Raw genomic sequence first — 17,029 nt, forward strand, 5'->3', positions numbered from 1 at the left:
TCTAACTTCACATCATAGCACTATGTCCCTTTGCTTAACCCTGGGTTTGCCTCACTCATATAGAAAGCTGGAGGGGGAGAGTGTTGATTTTAAGAGCCAGTGGGAGGAGGGATGCAGGAAAAGAGGAAGACCAAACAAGAGATGGACGGACTCAATAAAGGAAGCCACAGCCCTCAATTTGCAAGATCTGAGCAAGGCTGTCAAGGATGGGACATTTTGGAGGACTTTTATTCATAGGGTTGCCATGAGTCGGAAGCGACTTGACAGCACTTAACACACACACATACCATGTTGGGGCTTCTTCATGCTGGGGTGGCCCTGGGAGAGCGTTCTTGGTTTTGGGACACTTCCCACCCTCTGCTGAATTAGGTTATAAGAGATACACACATTCAGAAAACTTTGCTGTAATGATCCAAGAGGATTTCTTTCTGCTTTAAACAGCTGAAAATTACAGCTGTTGTAATAGTACACTAACCATTAATAAAACAATATGAATTGCTCAGATGTGAAATCATAATTCCTGAAAATGTTGTTTAACTTTTGCAGAACCCTTATAATGGCACGATTGTGTTGGCTACAGTGAAAGGTGATGTGCATGACATTGGCAAGAATATTGTGGGAGTTGTTCTAGGCTGCAATAATTTCAGGTAATGAGCTACCTAGAACTTGTACCCTTACCTTTTGTATTATGGCATATTTAGGATTATTAATGTTGTGTATTAGAATTATTTCATAGCAAATACAGTTCAAGATACTTGATAAAAAGGAGCAATACTGAATGAAGCATAAGACTTATGCCTGTGAACCAAAACTTTATACATTCGACTTAAACATGGTCCTTTTTAGTTTGGGAACTGTTGGTTGGATCTCGTGATCTGTCAGTGGAAGGCACTGATGGTCTTCAACCTTCTTGGCCTTCCCTTCCCTCCATTTCTGACCCTGGGAAAGTTTATTCCTGAGGTCACAGGACCAGTGTAGAGTAATAGCCATGCGGGTCAGGCAGCTGCAGTGGGATGGGGGAAAAGGGCAAGATGGCTCCCTCCTGCGTCTTCCATGAGCAGAACTCCACTGATGGAAGAAGGGAGTAATCTTCCCCCTTTCCCCTTCCAGCTTCCTGACCCTGACTGCTGGAGGGAGAGGAAAACTAGGAAGATTGGGGATCCTTAAGTGAGCCGTAAACAGTACTTGCACTGGGTCTAACGTCTAATCTTTAATGTTTGCACTGGGACTTTTTGACTGGGATTGTTGTTTGTGGTTACAGTTCAGAAACTTATTTTTGGTTGAAAGTGGGATTTGGAACAAAGTTGCTGCTTCACATGTAACCACTGTGGTTGGTTTATTGCAGGAAACAGCCCTGGGCATCCTTGGACTCACACACACTAGCCTTATCCCTCATCCCACCACATATCGCTTGGAAACCAATCATTTCTACATTGATGGTGAATTCAGATGAAACAACAAACTACATTCACTTTAAAATAGGATTAAACTGTGGCTTGGACTCCTGGTTTGGAGACTGGGTCACAAATCATGATTTGTTCTCTTGAGAAAACACCAAACTGTATTTGCCGCAAATGCAGAAGTAACTAATTACTAAGCCATGCACAAGGTGATGTGGAGGAGGATGGACACGAGCCCCTGGATTTCCAAGTTTGTTCCCATAAAGACAAATAATAAATTGTTGTCGCATGACTGTGCAGCCAGTGATGTTGCTTTCAGTCATAGCAGATTTCAAGAGAAACCTTTGCTGTTTGGCAGCACTGAGAATTAAACTTAATTAGTCAGAGATTTTTAAAAATCAAGCTGTAAAAAATCTAGGATGAATCTTTACTAGATTTTGAGTTTCTGCTCTCAGAAAATTGCAGGTGAGCTGATAAATGTGTATTAAGGGGTGCCATACAGTTTTTAAAATTGCATTTTGATTGATTTGGCCATTTTAACATTGGCTGTGGCATGTCTGAATTCATTCTAGTGGCCTTTTTGGTTGGTTGGTTTTGACATCCTCATGCTTTATTTAGGTAAAAATGACCTGGATGGTCCAGGCTAGCCTGATCTCATAAGATCTCAGAAGCTAAGCAGGGTCAGCCCTGGTTAGTATTTGGATGAGAGACCACCAAGGAATACCAGGGCTGCTGTGCAGAGGAAGGCACTGGCAAACCACCTCTGTTAGTCTCTTGCCATGAAAACCCCAAAAGGGGTCGCCATAAGTCGGCTGCGACTTGACGGCACTTTACACACACACCGGGTCATTACTTGACCCATGGGGTGAAGTCACATTCCGACATTTACTAGGCAGGCTGTGTTTACGGGGTGGTTTGCCATTGCCTTCCCCAGTTGTCTACAGTTTACCCCCAGCAAGCCAGGTACTCATTTTATGACCTCGGAGGTTGGAAGGCGGAGTCAACCTTGAGCCAGCCACCTGAAACTGACTTTTGTCGGGATCGAACTCAGGTCGTGAGCAGAGCTTTTGACTGCAGTACTGCAGCTTACCACTCTGTGCCACGGGGCTCTTCATGTTTTATTTAGGCACCCTTAATTGGTCTAGCGGGCACCAAGATATTTGGGCCCCTGAGTTGGGATGTTACTAAATAGCTGCAACGGGTCTTAAAGAACTATCATCACTCGCTATGTCTGTTTCCATTGTGTAAAGCATGATAAGGCACAGAGCAGGTGGGGTGGAACACCTTATAGGTACATTGCAGCCCTGAATGTAGGCAAGCTATGGGGAAATGTGTCCAAAATTAAAGGAAGTGTGTGAATAAAATGCAGAATCCACAAAGACACAACTTGTACCACTGAAAGCCCATGTCACCAAAAGAAAAAAAGAGAATTATTTTTAATTTATTGTTTTTGTCATTTAAAGTTTTTCCTCCTGGCTGGCAGAATTCATGTATGAAGCCTTTTATTAAATATAACACATTACTGTCTCCCTGCCTCCCCTCTGCCCCAGAGTTATTGATTTAGGAGTCATGACTCCATGTGACAAGATACTCAGAGCGGCTCTGGAAAATAAAGCAGGTAGGAGGATGTTCAGTCTTTTTTTCTTAAACATAATGGAATTATGATTCTCCTCTAGTAAAAAGCTCATTCTTACCCATCTGAAGAAAATGCCAAATTCTAAGCAGATAAATTAGAACAACCTCTTTTCTATGTATGATTTCCAATTGGGGTCTCTTTACACAGAGTGATTGCAATGCCCAAGGACTTGCTGGGGGAAAGGGATGCAAAAAATTTGAATAACAGACATTTCATAAACTGATCCGCATAACGGGAACTCGACTATGTTTGTTCTTTCTCATCCATAATGCAACTTTATGTAGAGATACTGCATTGTTTTACATTTTTTTTAGCACTCTTGTATACTTAAGTGATTGACACCCAGTTCACAGATGAATGGAGTGAGGCACAGAACAATATTAATCTATCTAATATCAGTGGAAAATCTTTAAAAAGAGCCTTTTTGCTAGGGTTGCCAGGTCCCTCTTCACCATCGGCGGGAGGTTTTTGGGGTGGAACCTGAGGAGGGCGGGGTTTGGGGAGGGGAGGGACTTGAATGCCATAGAGTCCAGTTGTCAAAGCAGCCATTTTCTCCAGGTGAACTAATCTCTATTGGCTAGAGATCAGTTGTAAGAGCAGGAGATCTCCAGCTAGTACCTGGAGGTTGACAACCCTACTTTTTGCTCATTGCTCAGCTGACTTCTTTCAGCTAATGTCTGAAGTAACTATTGAAATTGTATGTTAAACAGAACTTGAAAACTGTTGTTCCTTTATAGATTTCATTGGCCTGTCTGGTCTCATCACACCCTCTTTGGATGAGATGATATTCGTTGCTAAGGAAATGGAGAGATTAGAAATAAAGATTCCGTTGCTGATTGGAGGAGCCACTACTTCTAAGTGAGCGAAGTGTTTTGAAAACAAAAGATTTATGTGTACTACATACCAGAGCGTTTAGATATGCAATATGGTTTTAGTGTAATGTTGTATGCACATAAAATAATAATTTTATTATTAATTGAAAGTGAGTAGAAAATTACAAACATCTGGTGTTGGAGATCAGACCCAAGTTTCAGTGGGAGTGCATTTGTAAATGAGTTGTTATAAGTGGGTTCACCAGTACCAGAGGGCCTTGGAGCAGGGGGTGTATGCAGCAGACTTGGAGTGGGTCAGTGGTCCATCCCTCCACACAAAATCTGGATATGGACTGTGGTTTTCAACCTTTATTCAGATGCATCAACCAGCTACAGGATGAACTTGCCTTTGGGGCCCTTAGTCAAGAGTTTTCTCACTCCCTTCTCCTGGTCCTCTCTACACGTCCTCTTCTCATTCTTCATTGTGACCGCCCCAGGCTTCTTCTTGCCACCACTTTTAAGGCCTTCCCAACATCTGGCCTAGGGTTGGAGGCCATCTCCCTTCCACTGATCCCATGCCCAGCATAGTCCCAAGGGAATGCCATCTCACCCAATGGAAGAAGAAGGAGTTGATTTTTGTATGCCGACTTTCTCTACCACTTAAGGGAGAATCAAACCGGCTTACAATCACCTTCCCTTCCCCTCCCCACAACAGACACCCTGTGAGGTAGGTGGGGCTGAGAGAGCTGTGACTAGCCCAAGGTCACCCAGCTGGCTTTATGTGTAGGAGTGGGGAAACCAACCCAGTTCACCAGATTAGTGTCTGCTGTTCATGTGGAGGAGTGGGGGATCAAACCCAGTTCTCCAAGAGGTTTGATGTGCTTAGTTTCATATTTGGTAGTGAAATTCTGATTCTGTGTTCAGTAACCAAGGCCAGAAGCTGTCATCAAATGGGGCGGGAAGTCGTAAGATCTCTTTTCTGAATGGTGGCAAATAATAATGTCAGTTACTTTACGTTAGGAATTGGTGAAGTCTTACATCTCTTGAAACACAGAACAGCTGCAGCAACATCAGTAGTGCTGCATTTAGAGAGCCAGCATGGTATAGTTGTTAAGAGCGGTGGACTCTAATCTGGAGAACCAAGTTTGAATCCCCACTCCTTCACATGAGCCGCTTTGATTCTTCCTTAAGTGGTAGAGAAAGTCGGCATATAAAAACCTACTCTTCCTCTTCCTCCCCCCACCCCTTCATGCATTCAGCTAACCTGCAGATAGACTGTAATTTCCATGGAAAGGAAGATGACTTCTCTGCAGTTCATTTTATGGCTTTTCCCATTGGGGCCTAGAAATGTTTGTACATTAGCTACTGAGGCAATTTGTTCCATATTCTTTTCTTTTTTTTTAATCATTTCAGAACACACACAGCAGTAAAAATTGCTCCACGATACAGTGCTCCTGTCATTCATGTCCTGGATGCTTCTAAGAGTGTGGTAGTTGTAAGTTGTGAAATATTATTTCTTGGTGCTTCGTGCGAAGAAAATAATTCAAGGGGGGGTGGTCAGACTGAAGGCTCATTTGCTGTAGCATCCTGCTCCACGAGGGACCAGATTAGCATGCTTTGTGAAGTGCAGCCACACAGGATAGAGAATCCTGCGTTTGTATACTTGTGAGACTATTAATTACGTAACCATTTGAAAATCCTGACTCATCTTATTTGGTACTTCGGTTGCTCGTAAAACTGAACCTTGTTACTGGCCGTTGGTCATACATATTTCAGAAGTCAGCAGGGTTCCACAGGGTGAATAGTTGTTTGTGTTATTATGTGCCAGAAATACTGAAGAAGAAGTGGGGGTGGCTTTTTCTATTGGCGGTGACGATGCTATCTGTGTGTGTAGTGCTTCACAAAAAAGCAGTAGCGACAAAAAAACGAGGTCCCTGCCTGAAGGAACTTAAAACTATTTGGGCACTTTCACACATCTTAAATAATGCACTTTCAATCCACTTTGAAGCTGGATTTTACTGTGTGAAGCGGCAACATCCACCTGCAAACGATCGTTAAAGTGCATTGAAAGTGCATTATTCAGGATGTGTGGATGTGCCCTAAATGTCAGCGGGATGACAAGGCGGGAGGAAAAGGTTGGAAGGAGAGGAAAGGCAGAGGCGAAGGTCATGGAAAGAATATGCACAGAGCAATTATGCTATCTTAACCTTTGCTTTGTCAAGGGACTGGGAGTTGTCATTGCTTTGTTCCATCCAGTTCATCAACTACTAACCGTGCCTGCACAAAGCACCACTTTGTATACAAAGTTTTGTAAAAAGCAAAGTTTGCATGCAACACTATCACAGTGTTTTGACAGCTGGCTGCTGGTGTATTGCGTGCTCTGTGAAATTTCTGTGCTTCTCCAGCAGTCTTTCCTGCATTAAGGCTAGATCTCTATGTTTCCCTTGGGGCTTAGTCATCCTAGCTAGGTGATTCTTACAAAAGAGTACACTGGAGTGTTTACTAAGCTCCCGGTTTCTTCTATACGCTCCCCATGTGTTCAGTTGCCATTGAAGCCTGTGTGTCTTCTGGTCTTTTCTGAGGTGGTACTCCTTTTGCCCAACACAGTATCATGTTCTTATTAAATCAGTTCTTAAAGGCAACAATCAGTGCCTCCTGCAGCAAATTTTCCACAGTCATGTGGAACCTCTCACCCACTGAGTGCTGGGCTTGGAGACACTCCACATGATGAGCTGGTGAAATATTGCCAATTGGAAGTGATTTCTGGCAATCTCTACATGGTACCTTAAAGCTAACATTTGTTTCAATATGGGCTTTTGTGAGCCACTGCTTACCACTTCAGCTATATCCCGATGGGTAGCCGTGTTAGTCTGTCTGCAGCAGTAGAAAAGAGCAAGAGTCTAATAGCACCTTAAAGGCCAACAACCTTTTTGGCAGGGTATGAGCTTTCATGAGTCACAGCTCCCTTCTTCAGATATCTAAAGAAGTGAGCTGTGACTCATGAAAGCTCGTACCTTGCCAGAAATTTTGTTAGTCTTTAAGGTGCTACTAGACTCTTTTGCTCTTTTCCATTACTTCAGAAATGTACGGAAATCAAACGGAGAATCCTTCTTTATGGGGCAGCTTACAAGCCTTTCCCGGCTTACAGGCAGCCCCCTAACTTAAAACAGCTTTTTATCAACAACCATAGAACACCCAATAGTGACTCACCCCCCCCCCCAAAAACCAAACCCTTCAACAAACCTAGATTCCACCATTGTCCCCTTATACACTCAACTAATACTGTTACAGGATCTAATGCCAGCTACACCATCCTGGGATTTTTAACTTGCACATCATCCAATTTAATTTAATATATGCCATCGTGTGCCAACAATACTGTCTGCATTGGACCAATGTGTCAGTCTCTGCATGAGAGAATGAGCACAATCAGATATAAAGATACCACAGCATCCAGAAACCAGCGAGCGAACATTTTGATCTCCCTGGACATAGTATTGCAGACCTGAAGGTCAGTGTTCTACAAAAACAGTCAATCAGATGCAACACCTTCAAAGGGAATATGCAGTGTGGAAGTGTTGAATTAGAACTCAAGAAATTAAACTCAGAACTCTAATTCTGACTGAAGAGTTTAGGAATAAAAGGTACATAGAATCACAGAGTTGGAAGGAGCCATACAGGTAATCTAGTCCAACTCCCTGCTCAATGCAGGATTGGCCTAAAGCATCCCTGAGAAGTGTTTGCCAGCTGCCGCTTGAAGACTAGCGGTGAGGGGGAGCTCACCACTTCCCCTAGTGGTTTTTTTCAGGTACCCTTGAGCTATATTAAACTGTTTATCCCCTTTACCAGTAGTATAGAACACCACTCATATGATTTTTCCAGTGTCTAAATGCACAGCAAAATATTGTTTTTAATTTATCTAAGAAAATGCAAAAATATTATGGAAATTATGTGATTTTTTGCAAAGACTTCGGTATATCACTGCCATGCATTTCTGTTTAGGGAGGATGCTTTTGAATGCCGAAGGCAGTCATGGGCTTAATTAAATCTGACTAGAACAGCTTGCTTAATGAATAATAGAAATCTCAGAAGTGGCTTGCCTGTGATTGTAAATATATTCAGTATGCTTTGCTAGGCTCACACTTCACGCCTTCCATTTTCAGACTGCTCCTGCCCTTTGACTGGGTTCTGAGGGAATATTTTGGGTTCCAAATGAGAAGCTTGAATCTTAATCTGTGTGGTTGGGGTTTACAGTGGCTCCTGTTTTTCTGTATGCTTAAACTAGTTACGTAGAGGGAAACACGATCCTCCTCCTTATTGCATAGGTAGAAGTCCAGCAATAGATAAATCTGGAGCTTTCAAGCCTTTAAAATGGCAGTAAAAATCCATTTGGCAATCTTTAGTTTTAATGACTTAACAATCAAGCTTTCAAGATCTGTAATTTGAAACAACCTGAATGTAGTGTACAGTGGAAAGCTTAAACAAAAATCAACCCATTAGTTCTTTATTTCACTCTTAGCTTCAGGATTCATTCATATGTTTATTTTTGAAGTGGCAGGTAAGTCTGCGTTTGATGTTTTCAGCACCTCCACATGGGAGTTTTCTGTGTGAAATAGTTCCCATCCGAAAAGATGAAAAAGTATTTTTCAGAAAAGAATCACTTTTTTCCTGGTAATATAACTTCATTTTTTAAATTGGGGGCAGGTTATTACACATGTTCTTGTAGAGGGATTTGAAGTGCTTGGCGAAGAGAAATGGCGACAAATTGGTTTGCATGCATCAGCCTCAAGTTTTAATAACCATGCTGGTTTTTTTCCAGTGTTCTCAGCTTTTAGATGAGAATCTAAAGGATGACTTCTTTGAAGAAATACTAGAGGAATATGAAGATATTAGACAGGACCACTACGACTCTCTCAAGGTTGATAGAGCTTCTTAATGTTAAGAGTACTAATCATTTGTCATTGCTACCTACATTTTATTGTTCATGCTTTTTGAAAAACCCTTGATAAATCAACGGGTAATAACTTGTTCAGAGGTGATGCAGATATCAACTACAGCCTTATTTCCATGCAGGAAAGGAGATATTTGTCCCTGCAGCAAGCAAGAAGCAAGAGCTTTTGTTATGATTGGCTAACACAGCCTAATCTAGGTTAGTTTTCCTTTTCTTTAAGGGACTCTTGTGCGTCACAGATTTGTTCTTGTCAGAAGAAACAGCCATTTGAAAACTTTATATACATTTTAATTTTAGCTTGAACATACTATTTTAAAAGTAATAATGAAGCTGTCAAATAATCACCATTCCACGTTACAGAAGAAACCCAAATATGTTATTGATCATGGATGTAAAGAACAGTGCCCTGATATGTTTGTAGTTCAATTCAAGGAGACAATTAAAACATAACAAAAAAGTGGTGTCGTTCAGATGCAACAGCAAACCTATGTTTGCAAACCATGGTTTGGCGGAACCATGTTTAGTCATTACAAGTGGGAGACCCTTGACACTCGCGGTGGGAGGGGAATCCTGTCCTTCTCCACTTTCTTGCCCACTTGCCTGCAGCACCTCTTGTCTGGTGGTGGGGTGGCAGCAGCGGCTCCAGCTCCTCTTCCTCTCACATACCTGCCCACTCACCTTCAGCACCTGTTTTCCAGCTCCTGCTCCCCTACCCTCCCTCTTGCTTGTGGTATATGTTGTCTAGCAGTAGTGGAGCAGTTCTCTCTCCTGGTGGCAGTTTCGCTTCTCACACACGATCCTCAAAAAGGTGGCTGAGCTATCGATATGCAGTGTTGCAGATCTTGGTGTTTTTCACCTAACATTTTAAAATTTGTTTTGTTTGGACATTGTTGGGGGCGTTCCCCAGTTCTGTAGAAAAATACCCCTTTTCCATACATTTCCATACCCCATTCTCTACATTTTTTGATCTGCATGGGTTTCAGATTACATGTGATGTCCAAACCATGTATGAGAGTAGATACCAAACCAGAGTGTCAGTCAGTTTGAAACGTTGCTCCACCCTTGAAGGCTGCCTGATCACAGAGAAGGGAGGCCAAAATAGGAAAATAGGCTGGCAGTTCTTACCAAAGCACTCCTTCCTCCCATCTAAACCCCAGACATATTCCTGTCTCTGTCTCCACTGCTGGTTTTTACTTAAGGCAAATGTCCATTTGAATACACAGTTGGTAGTCTGCTGTAGCACACACATTTCATCCTTCATGTTAAACAAAATCCCTCAAATAATTTATTGTGACATAGTTATATGGGAGGATACCACTAATGTGGAACTGGGAGTGGTAAGGCTGAACATTTTGGGATAGCATCTGAGGATTTTGGTTGGAGAGGAGGCGAGGAACCATGGTTTGGAACCCAAACTAGACAAACCATGACTTCTTGTGCCTGGACCATGCCTTTGTGAGCTATGTGGCAGAGATAGAGATAACCTATATAGTGTGTTCTGAATTGCAAAATCTACACATTATATTCTTACAGTTAAACCACAGTTCATTGGCACTAAAGTTTTTGAAGATTATAACTTGCAGAAGCTGGTGGAATACATTGATTGGAAGCCATTTTTCGATGTCTGGCAACTTAGGGGCAAATACCCAAACCGGGGATTTCCTAAAATCTTCAAAGATAGAGCAGTAGGTGAGTAACGCAGTAACATTCTCTGGTAGAGAGTCTAAACGGTATATGAAGTGCCACTTAATGTGCCTTCAAATTATGTGTATATATGCACAAATTGATACCAACAATGCTTGTGGGAGCAATGTTAATTAAAGAGATTTATCAGCTAGATTAAAGCTCAGTAAAATCTTGGGTGCAGTTGGAAAGAACGGGAGAGCTATTGAAATATTGGCTGTAAATGGATGATCCATGAGCAGATCAGAGCAAATAATTAATAATGGTTAATCTTCTCTGTGTCATGCATGCACACCCTGTTCATCTTGGGCTGAACATGGCAAATTCAGTCTTCAGAGGCATTTGCGAGTATCAGTTCTGGGAAGTGGAGGTGCTTTCACACACTGTTCTCGCTCGGTTTTCTGTTGTAACCCAGATTTCTGTACTAAGTTTTGCTTACTGTAAAAATTTGCAGCAGTATATCACAGCCTCAGCCAAGAATGTATTGATGCTTATCTGTGTCATCATTAGTAGACTGCCAGTGCAAACCTAAGAATGCGTCCCTGTGAGTAAACCCCAATGAATAGACATGAGTGGGATTATGAGTAAACCTATTTAGCATTGCTTTCTGTCATTGTGAAAAGGAAGAGAGAATTTAAGGGTATATAGAAAATGATGCTGAAAAAATAAATCCTTTTTTTTTTAAAGAAAGGTTTTGGAAAGTTGCTTTGAATATTTTTGTCCCTCTTCATTTACCAGGGGAAGAGGCAAAAAAAGTCTATAATGATGCTCAGAGCTTGCTGAAAACTTTGATTGCACAAAAGAAGCTTAAAGCCAAGGGTCTGATTGGATTTTGGCCAGCTCGGAGCGTTCAAGACGACATTTTTTTATATGTGGATGAGGAAATGCAGTCACCAGAACCAATAGCTAAATTCCATGGCTTACGGCAGCAGGTAGAGTGTCAGCCAGTTTTTCTATGTTCTTTATGATGACCTGTGACCTTGGGATAGTTTCAGGGCTTGCTTACTATGGTGTGTACTTGCAAAGACAATATGCAATGGAAAATTACCTCTTAATTCCTCCTTTTCCCCTTTCTGGTTTCCTTACCATTGAAGCAATTGAGCTGTATCTTTATTTCTCTTTAGTGCTTAATTTATTCTGTTATCCGGAAAGCATCGTTTAAAAATATGTAACACTGTACATCTTCATAAGTAAGGAAGGAATGGCTTAAACCAGCTTTATTAAGGGAACCAATTTAAATTCCTGTGCTGTAGAGCAATCCTGTTAGGTGATTTCCATATATTCCTGTTGTTTTTGGAAACAAAAACACCTTTATCCTTGGAGTGATCCTGTGGTCTTACAGAGCCTGTTACTTCTCACTGAAGTTTTTATGTGCTCCTTAAAAGAAAGTAAATGAAACCTATTAAGTGGTTTGAGAACAACAGTGCAAATCTTATTTATTAGATGGAAAGGATACTGTACTGCTCTTAAATGGAGTAAGTACTCTGCTATGTTTGAAGATTGCCTCCTCTGTAAACCTCTGCTTTGAATTTTGAATGTGTAATCAGGTAAAATGAGCCCCGTGGCGCAGAGTGGTAAGCTGCAGTACTGCCGTCAAAAGCTCTGCTCACGACCTGAGTTTGATCCCGACGGAAGTTGGTTTTAGGTAGCCGGCTCAAGGTTGACTCAGCCTTCCATCCTTCTGAGGTCGGTAAAATGAGAACCCAGCTTGCTGGGGGTAAAGGGAAGATGACTGGGGAAGGCACTGGCAAACCACCCCGTAAACAAAGTCTGCCTAGGAAACGCTGGTATGTGAGGTCACCCCATGGGTCAGGAATGACCCGGTGCCTGTACAGGGGACTACCTTTACCTTTAATCAGGCAAAATGGAGGAAAAGCAAGTGCCATATGATTGTGCCTAGGCCTGCCAAGATCTTGTAACTGCAAGTTCTGTTCATTTAATGTAATGCTCCATTTGCTGTTGTAGGCTGAGAAAGACCCTGCCAGTACAGATCCCTATTACTGCCTGTCGGACTTTATAGCCCCTCTGGAATCTGGAGTTAATGATTATCTGGGCTTGTTTGCTGTGGCGTGCTTTGGAGTAGATGAGTTGTGCAAGGAGTATGAGAAACAATGTGATGACTACAATATCATAATGGTGAAAGCTCTGGCAGACCGCTTGGCAGAGGTAACCATGGCTTCTGTTATCAATTTTGGCTGACAAATGGAATTAAAAATATAACCATTAAATATTCCAAATATACCAATACCAAGAGGCTATTGGCAGGGTTTGTGCATTTCTACTGTTTAGTTACTCTGTGTGTGTGTGTGTGTATTGATGTTTTGTTGGCCTGGGGTGTTTTTGAAAAGTGCAGAAATAATGTGTGTGTGTGTGTGTATGTACCGTCAAGTCGTTTCCGACTCATGGCGACCCTATGAACCAATGTCCTCCAAAGTGTCCTATCCTTAACAGCCTTGCTCAGATCTTGCAAATTGAGGGCCGTGGCTTCCTTGATTGAGTCCATCCATCTCTTGTTGGGTCTTCCTCTTCTCCTGCTGCCCTCAACTTTTCCTAGCATGACTGTCTTAATATGTCCAAAGTACGACAACCTCAGTTTAGTCATTTTAGCTTCTAGGGTCAGAAATAATAGTCCTGCTTATTTTTTCTAATATTTGTCTTTCAGTAAAAATAAACAATGAGAAGTGAGAAAGAACCTTGGTTTATTCAAGGCTCTTATCCATAGTGTACGAAAGTAATGAGTAAGCATAATTATGTCTTAGGCGGACTCAGAACTACTACTTGCTTCTGGTTTATACCCAGGCATTTGCAGAGGAACTCCACGAAAGGGTTCGTAAAGAATTCTGGGCTTACTGTGAAAATGAGCAGCTGGAATTTTCCGAATTACGTAGAATCAGATATGAGGGAATCCGTCCAGCTCCTGGGTATCCCTGTCAACCTGACCACACAGAAAAACTCACTATGTGGAAACTGGCAAATATTGAGGACGCAACAGGTATCTTAGTAGAACATGTGGTTAAGAAATTGTATTTTTAAAAATGGCCTTGATAAAAATGAACCTTCTAAAGTTTTCTTTTTGATAAGTTCAGTATTTTAAAATTGGAGGGTGGGAAAAGTAAAATTAACTTGGGAAAAAGAAGCCTTGAGGCCAAGGAGGTAACAGAGCTAAAGGGGGGGGGGGGAATCATTCTTGTGTCCTTTTCAGAGGGAATTTATATACTGGTTTTTTGCTTTACTGTGACTTATGCTACCGTACATACCCATGTATAAGCCGACCCGCGTATAAGCCGAGGTGCCTAATTTCTCCCCAAAAATGGGGAAAAAATTAGGCACCCGCGTATAAGCCGAGGGTCGGCTTATAACCCCTCCCCCCCCCCGCAGGCTTACCTGACAGGGCTCTCCAGCGGCGAGGGTCCGGCGGCGGCGCGGCCCGGGGGGGCCTGGGCAGCCTTCCTGCGGCTGCAGGAGTCTGCCCAGGCCGCTCCCGGCGGGAGGAAGCGGCGGCAAGGCCCAGGGGGACCCGGAGCAGCCTTCCTGCGGCTGCAGGAAGCTGCCCAAGGCCCCTCCCGCCCGAAAAAAATGGCGGGGGGGGGCGGGAATGGCCGGGGCAGCCTTCCTGCAGCCGCAGGATGGCTGCCCAAGGCCCCTCCCGCCTGAAAAAAATGGCGGCGGGGGCAGGGGGGGCCTTGGGCAGCCATCCTGCGGCTGCAGGAGGCTGCCCAAGGCCCCTCCCACCCGGGAAAAATGGCGGGGGGGGCGGGAAGGGCCGGGGCAGCCTTCCTGCAGCCGCAGGATGGCTGCCCATGGCCCCTCCCGCCCGGGAAAATCGGCGGGGGGGGGGGCGGGAAGGGCCGGGGCAGCCTTCCTGCAGCCGCAGGATGGCTGCCCATGGCCCCTCCCGCCCGGGAAAAATGGCGGGGGGGGGCGGGAAGGGCCGGGGCAGCCTTCCTGCAGCCGCAGGATGGCTGCCCATGGCCCCTCCCGCCCGGGAAAAATGGCGGCGGGGGCGGGAAGGGCTGGGGCAGCCTTCCTGCAGCCGCAGGATGGCTGCCCATGGCCCCTCCCGCCCGGGAAAAATGGCGGCGGGGGCCGGGGGGGGCCGGGGCAGCCATCCTGCGGCTGCAGGAAGGCTGCCCCAGGCCGCACCCGGCGGCAGGAAGCGGCACGGGCCCGGCGGCGGCGGCGACGGCGGTAAGTTTCCCCCCTCCCTCCTCCCTCCTCCCTCCCTCCCTCCCTCCCTCCCCGTATTGACTCGCGTATAAGCCGAGGCCGGTTTTTTCAGCCCATTTTTGGGGCTGAAAAACTCGGCTTATACGCGAGTATATACGGTATCTGGTTTATATCTGCAGTCTTTGGGCGGCTAATGCTATTTTAGATACACCCTTGTGTGCCAGTTTTTAGATGTGAGATTATTTTTTTAAGTCTGAGATCTCATCCAATCCCCTAGTACAGCCAAGAACTACAATATCCTTAAGTATATAAGTGCTTTAATCAATAAATAATACTTTCAAGAGCGAGTCTTGGCTAGGGAAGGGCAAAGGTACCATGATGTCATTTGTCATGTACATAACTAACTCATGGAATGTTGTGTCTGTGTAAAGGGCAAAATAATGGTATGCAGATGCTGTGGGATTATCAATAATACACTTCTGAAGCACATTCTTCATATTGCAAAGTTCCTGACTGTGTATATGGGGCATGTATGGTGATTCTGTACTGGAAATTCATAGTGCTTTCTCTTTCCTGGTGTCGGAGAGCCACTTGAAGTGAGGGAATAGTATAAAGTGCTAGAAACAGCTATTTGCAGTTCTCACAAAGTTCTCACATCCTGCAGTTCTCACATCCTGCCAACATCCCAGAGACCTTTTCTGGACTAAAAAACTGTACACATAAAATGTTCTGACATGTGGTAATGTTGCTTGCAATTAAAAGCCGCTTAAAATGGCTGCAGTATCCATGATGGGGACCCCACCCCACAATTTTAAATATGAGTAAGAATTAAAGTGCTTGGCCCAGGATGTTCTGTTACCTCACCTGCATGGAAGCTGCATCGGTGGTGCAGCTTCTGAGACCTCTGGGTCAATACCACCAGTATCATTGGAAGCTTTATTTCTTACCCAAGAGGAGTTCAATATTGCAGCTCCTCACTGCGCCAGGATTAATTCTTGTGCAACCAGGTGAATGCTGGTGCAGGGAAGAACTGCAGCATGGGCTGGCCTCTTCATGCGACCCAAAGGACGTGAGCAGCAGCAGAGCGGCCGCAGCTTCTGTGCCACCAAGGGACTATAAGAATTTCATCTCTGTGTTTCTGTCGCATGCTTCTTCACAAGTGCTCAGACTAGTTCACATTATTGAGATGATTGGTCTTCGCATGAACAGTGAGGTAGGCCAATATATGGCCTCCTATATGAAGCCAAAGGCAGAGTAAACAGTAGTTTGCCTTAAGTCCACCCAGTTAGTTCATATCTGAGGTAGAACTTGAAGGGACATATTTAAGCCAGCGAGGTGTAGTGGTTAAGAGCGGTGGTTTGGAGCGGTAGACTCTGATCTGGAGAACCGGGTTTGATTCCCCACTCCTCCACATGAGTGGCGGAGGCTGATCGGGTGAACTGGATTTGTTTCCCCACTCCTCCACATGAAGCCAGCTGGGTGACCTTGGGCTAGTTACAGTTCTCTCAGCCCCACCTACCTCACAGGGTGTCTGTTGTGGGAAGGGGAAGGCAAGGTGATTGTAAGCCGGTTTGATTCTGCCTTAAGTGGTAGAGAAAGTCGGCATATAAAAACCAACTCGTCTTCTTCTTCATTCTCTTAACTATTACATTACGCCAGATCCTAAGTAACCACAGATGTTTCCTTTTGACACTCTCAGGTATTCAGCTGACTGAATCTTTAGCAATGATGCCCGCTTCAGCAGTATCTGGTCTCTACTTTTCTAATCCTGAATCCAAATACTTTGCTGTTGGGAAAATATTGAAAGATCAGGTAAAAAGAACACAAACGGAATGGCAGCCTTATAAGATGGCTGTCTTTGCTGGGAATGGTTGGTGAAACTTACTTTTCTAGATTTTTGAGCATACTGAAAAATGGAAGCTTCAGCAGTGAACATGCTAAATCAGTTACCCTCTTGTTCGTTCCGCAGGTGGAAGATTATGCCTTACGGAAAAACATCGCGGTGGCAGAGGTTGAAAAATGGCTGGGACCCATTCTTGGATATGATCCAGAATAAGTGTGTGCATGTAAGGGGTGGGAGGGAGCTAGGCAAATTGAGGGCTGGAGCTCAGGAGACAACTGCCTCATGGAAGCCACTTTAAAATGTCTGCCCATGTTGGCAGTCCCTATCATGGCAAGCATTTATGCGCTTGCCCCAGCAAACCTGAAATCAAAATGCTTCAAATCTTCAAAGTTTGGCTACCGTGAGAAATCATTTAAACTGATTTCAATGTGACTATTGCATGGGCACGTAGAGGTCCTGGTAGGTCAATGAGAACAAATGTGTCACTTGGATTCCTAATTGGAAAACCCTCCTAGTTGGTTTTAGAGCTTTGATTAG

The 17,029-nt window shown here is 44.0% G+C and overlaps 1 protein-coding gene across 1 annotated transcript in view; it reads left to right on the top strand.

Moving 5' to 3' along the window:
- MTR (5-methyltetrahydrofolate-homocysteine methyltransferase) overlaps positions 1-16,763 on the top strand; it is a 70,247-nt gene extending 53,484 nt beyond the window's left edge. Inside the window, exons 22-33 of the mRNA XM_056853335.1 lie at positions 547-647; positions 2,951-3,018; positions 3,774-3,894; positions 5,262-5,343; positions 8,668-8,766; positions 8,922-8,997; positions 10,333-10,488; positions 11,221-11,414; positions 12,448-12,648; positions 13,282-13,474; positions 16,349-16,461; positions 16,619-16,763. Coding sequence (XP_056709313.1) covers positions 547-647; positions 2,951-3,018; positions 3,774-3,894; positions 5,262-5,343; positions 8,668-8,766; positions 8,922-8,997; positions 10,333-10,488; positions 11,221-11,414; positions 12,448-12,648; positions 13,282-13,474; positions 16,349-16,461; positions 16,619-16,705 — 1,491 coding nt within the window. The 3' untranslated portion in view covers positions 16,706-16,763. The remainder of the gene's footprint in view (positions 1-546; positions 648-2,950; positions 3,019-3,773; positions 3,895-5,261; positions 5,344-8,667; positions 8,767-8,921; positions 8,998-10,332; positions 10,489-11,220; positions 11,415-12,447; positions 12,649-13,281; positions 13,475-16,348; positions 16,462-16,618) is intronic.
- Positions 16,764-17,029: the final 266 nt, after the last annotated feature.

This window comes from Euleptes europaea, chromosome 7 (assembly GCF_029931775.1).
Source record: "Euleptes europaea isolate rEulEur1 chromosome 7, rEulEur1.hap1, whole genome shotgun sequence".
NCBI classification, from domain to species: Eukaryota; Metazoa; Chordata; class Lepidosauria; order Squamata; family Sphaerodactylidae; genus Euleptes; species Euleptes europaea.